Source organism: Rhipicephalus microplus, chromosome 10, assembly GCF_043290135.1.
Source record: "Rhipicephalus microplus isolate Deutch F79 chromosome 10, USDA_Rmic, whole genome shotgun sequence".
In the NCBI taxonomy this organism is placed as follows: Eukaryota; Metazoa; Arthropoda; class Arachnida; order Ixodida; family Ixodidae; genus Rhipicephalus; species Rhipicephalus microplus.
Genome location: NC_134709.1, coordinates 88,078,748 through 88,080,638, shown reverse-complemented (window position 1 = coordinate 88,080,638; position 1,891 = coordinate 88,078,748). Strand labels below are relative to the sequence as shown.

At 53.9% G+C, this 1,891-nt stretch overlaps 1 protein-coding gene across 1 annotated transcript; it reads left to right on the top strand.

The window, feature by feature from the left end:
* The first annotated feature begins 242 nt into the window (after positions 1-242).
* Positions 243-1,217, top strand: LOC119186870 (transcription factor Jun-like). The gene has a single exon (XM_037435241.2). The coding sequence runs from the start codon at positions 243-245 to the stop codon at positions 1,215-1,217; it is 975 nt and encodes a 324-aa protein (XP_037291138.2).
* Positions 1,218-1,891: the final 674 nt, after the last annotated feature.

Sequence of the window (1,891 nt, the reverse complement as noted above, 5' to 3'; positions counted from 1 at the left end):
GTTTAGCGGTCTATTCTTCTCTTCTGAACGTATTCCCTTTCCTTACAGCACCGTCTCTCAGTTCATGTCCCCTGTTCTCCTCACTCCTTTGGAGGCAGCAGAAAAAAAAAGGCAGCCCAAAACGCTGCATGACTCACTCGATGGGCTCACGATCGCGCGTACCAATAAGAGCGAGACTGTCTGCAAAAGACGGCACTTCCCACGAAGAGAGTAAAAGTAGCAAAAGGTGACACCGGGCAACGATGTACCACCCAGCGCAGCAGATGGAGGAGCCGCTGTCCAGGCGCGGAGGGTTGAGCGCACACAAGGGCAGCATGACGCTGGACCTGGATAACGCTGGTCCATCCCAACCTACGAGCGTGCAGGCCCATACTTCAAGCCCGCTACCCACTCCGGACTTCAGCATGCCGCTACTGACGACGCCTGAGTTTGAGATGCTCCTCGCTGATCTCAAAGTACCGGAGACGCCACCGATGCAAACTACGGTGTTACCGCTCAATCAAGAAGAGAAGCAGCGCTGGAGCCGCTTCGTTGATGAGTTCTCGAATCTAAATCTGCCGCAACAGCAACAACACACTCAACAACAGCCGCCGCCACCCGTGTTTCAGCAGCACGTCAGGATGGGCGCGAACGGGTCTGACTCGAATGCATCCACGTCGAACGCCAGCTCCAGCCCACCTCCGTGTTCTGAGCACTGCGTAACGGGTGACCACGTGAAGGGCAAGACACAGGCTGCGGTGCGAACCGCGCCACCACTGTGCTACATAATCTCCGACGAGGACAGTAGCAGTAGTGTCGGTGCACAGCGGATGGCGATGCACGAAGCACCGCAAGAGTTGTCGAGGTGTGAAGCATCGAGCTTGAGCATGCGGATCATGAGCCTGGATATGAACAACGCTGGGCCACACCAACACAACAGTGAGCAGGCTCGCATGACGCATGCAGTGTCTCGACCGCATGCTGTCGCTCCGCTGTCGCAAATTGACATTCGCAACGGAAAAGGCGCCAAACTGGAGGATAAAAAGTGCCGGAACCGAATCGCACAAGCCAGGTGTCGCCAGCGGAAGATCGACCGTGTCACGTTTCTACAAGGGAAAGTGCGAAAGCTCAAGTTGGAGACAGCGGCGTTGAAATCCACGGCGAACAGTGTACGCTATCAGGTGGAATTGCTCCGGCAGCAGTGGGTAATTCACGCCAGATTTTGCGGTCTGACATGAAGCTGTCACATATGGCCCTGCCTGATCGCTGATTACTTGCATGAGAGAGACTTCGCGAGCCTTTCGTGCGACGAAATCGCCGTAGACTGTTCACGAATCTCCACAACACCGGTGTCTCGAGCACAACCATCACTTCCCCCCGTTGACAAAGATGCTTTCCTCCACGAGCGGGTAATCATCTTACCAACGTTGTCGTTCCTGAAATTAAGCATCTTTGAAAGGACAACAAAACAAAAGTGGCTTGTCGTTCTCTTCAGGTTCGCCCACCGCAATAAATCAAGTTAAGGTGCTCGGCTGCTGACTCGAAGGTTGCGGGTTCGATCCAGGCCACGGCAGGCGCAATTTGGTGGAGGCCTGTACTGTGTACTGTGCAGACCCGGGTACTGTGCGATGCCAGTGGACGTTCAAAAACAGCCAATCATCAAACATTCCGCAGCCATCTACAACGGTGTCCGTCATAGACATATCGTGGTTCTACGACGTGCAAGCCCCGATGTCATTATTTGATACCCTCGGGTCTTTTACCGTTGACAGCCGCATCTGCTTTCAGAGCGGACACGGGTGCCATTATGTGGTCTGCCATTTTGTTCGCAGACGAATATGTGTGCATGCTATTTGTGTTGCGTTATCGACTGTCCTGTGTAATATTATCAATTGCTGCTGTTGACGTCTCC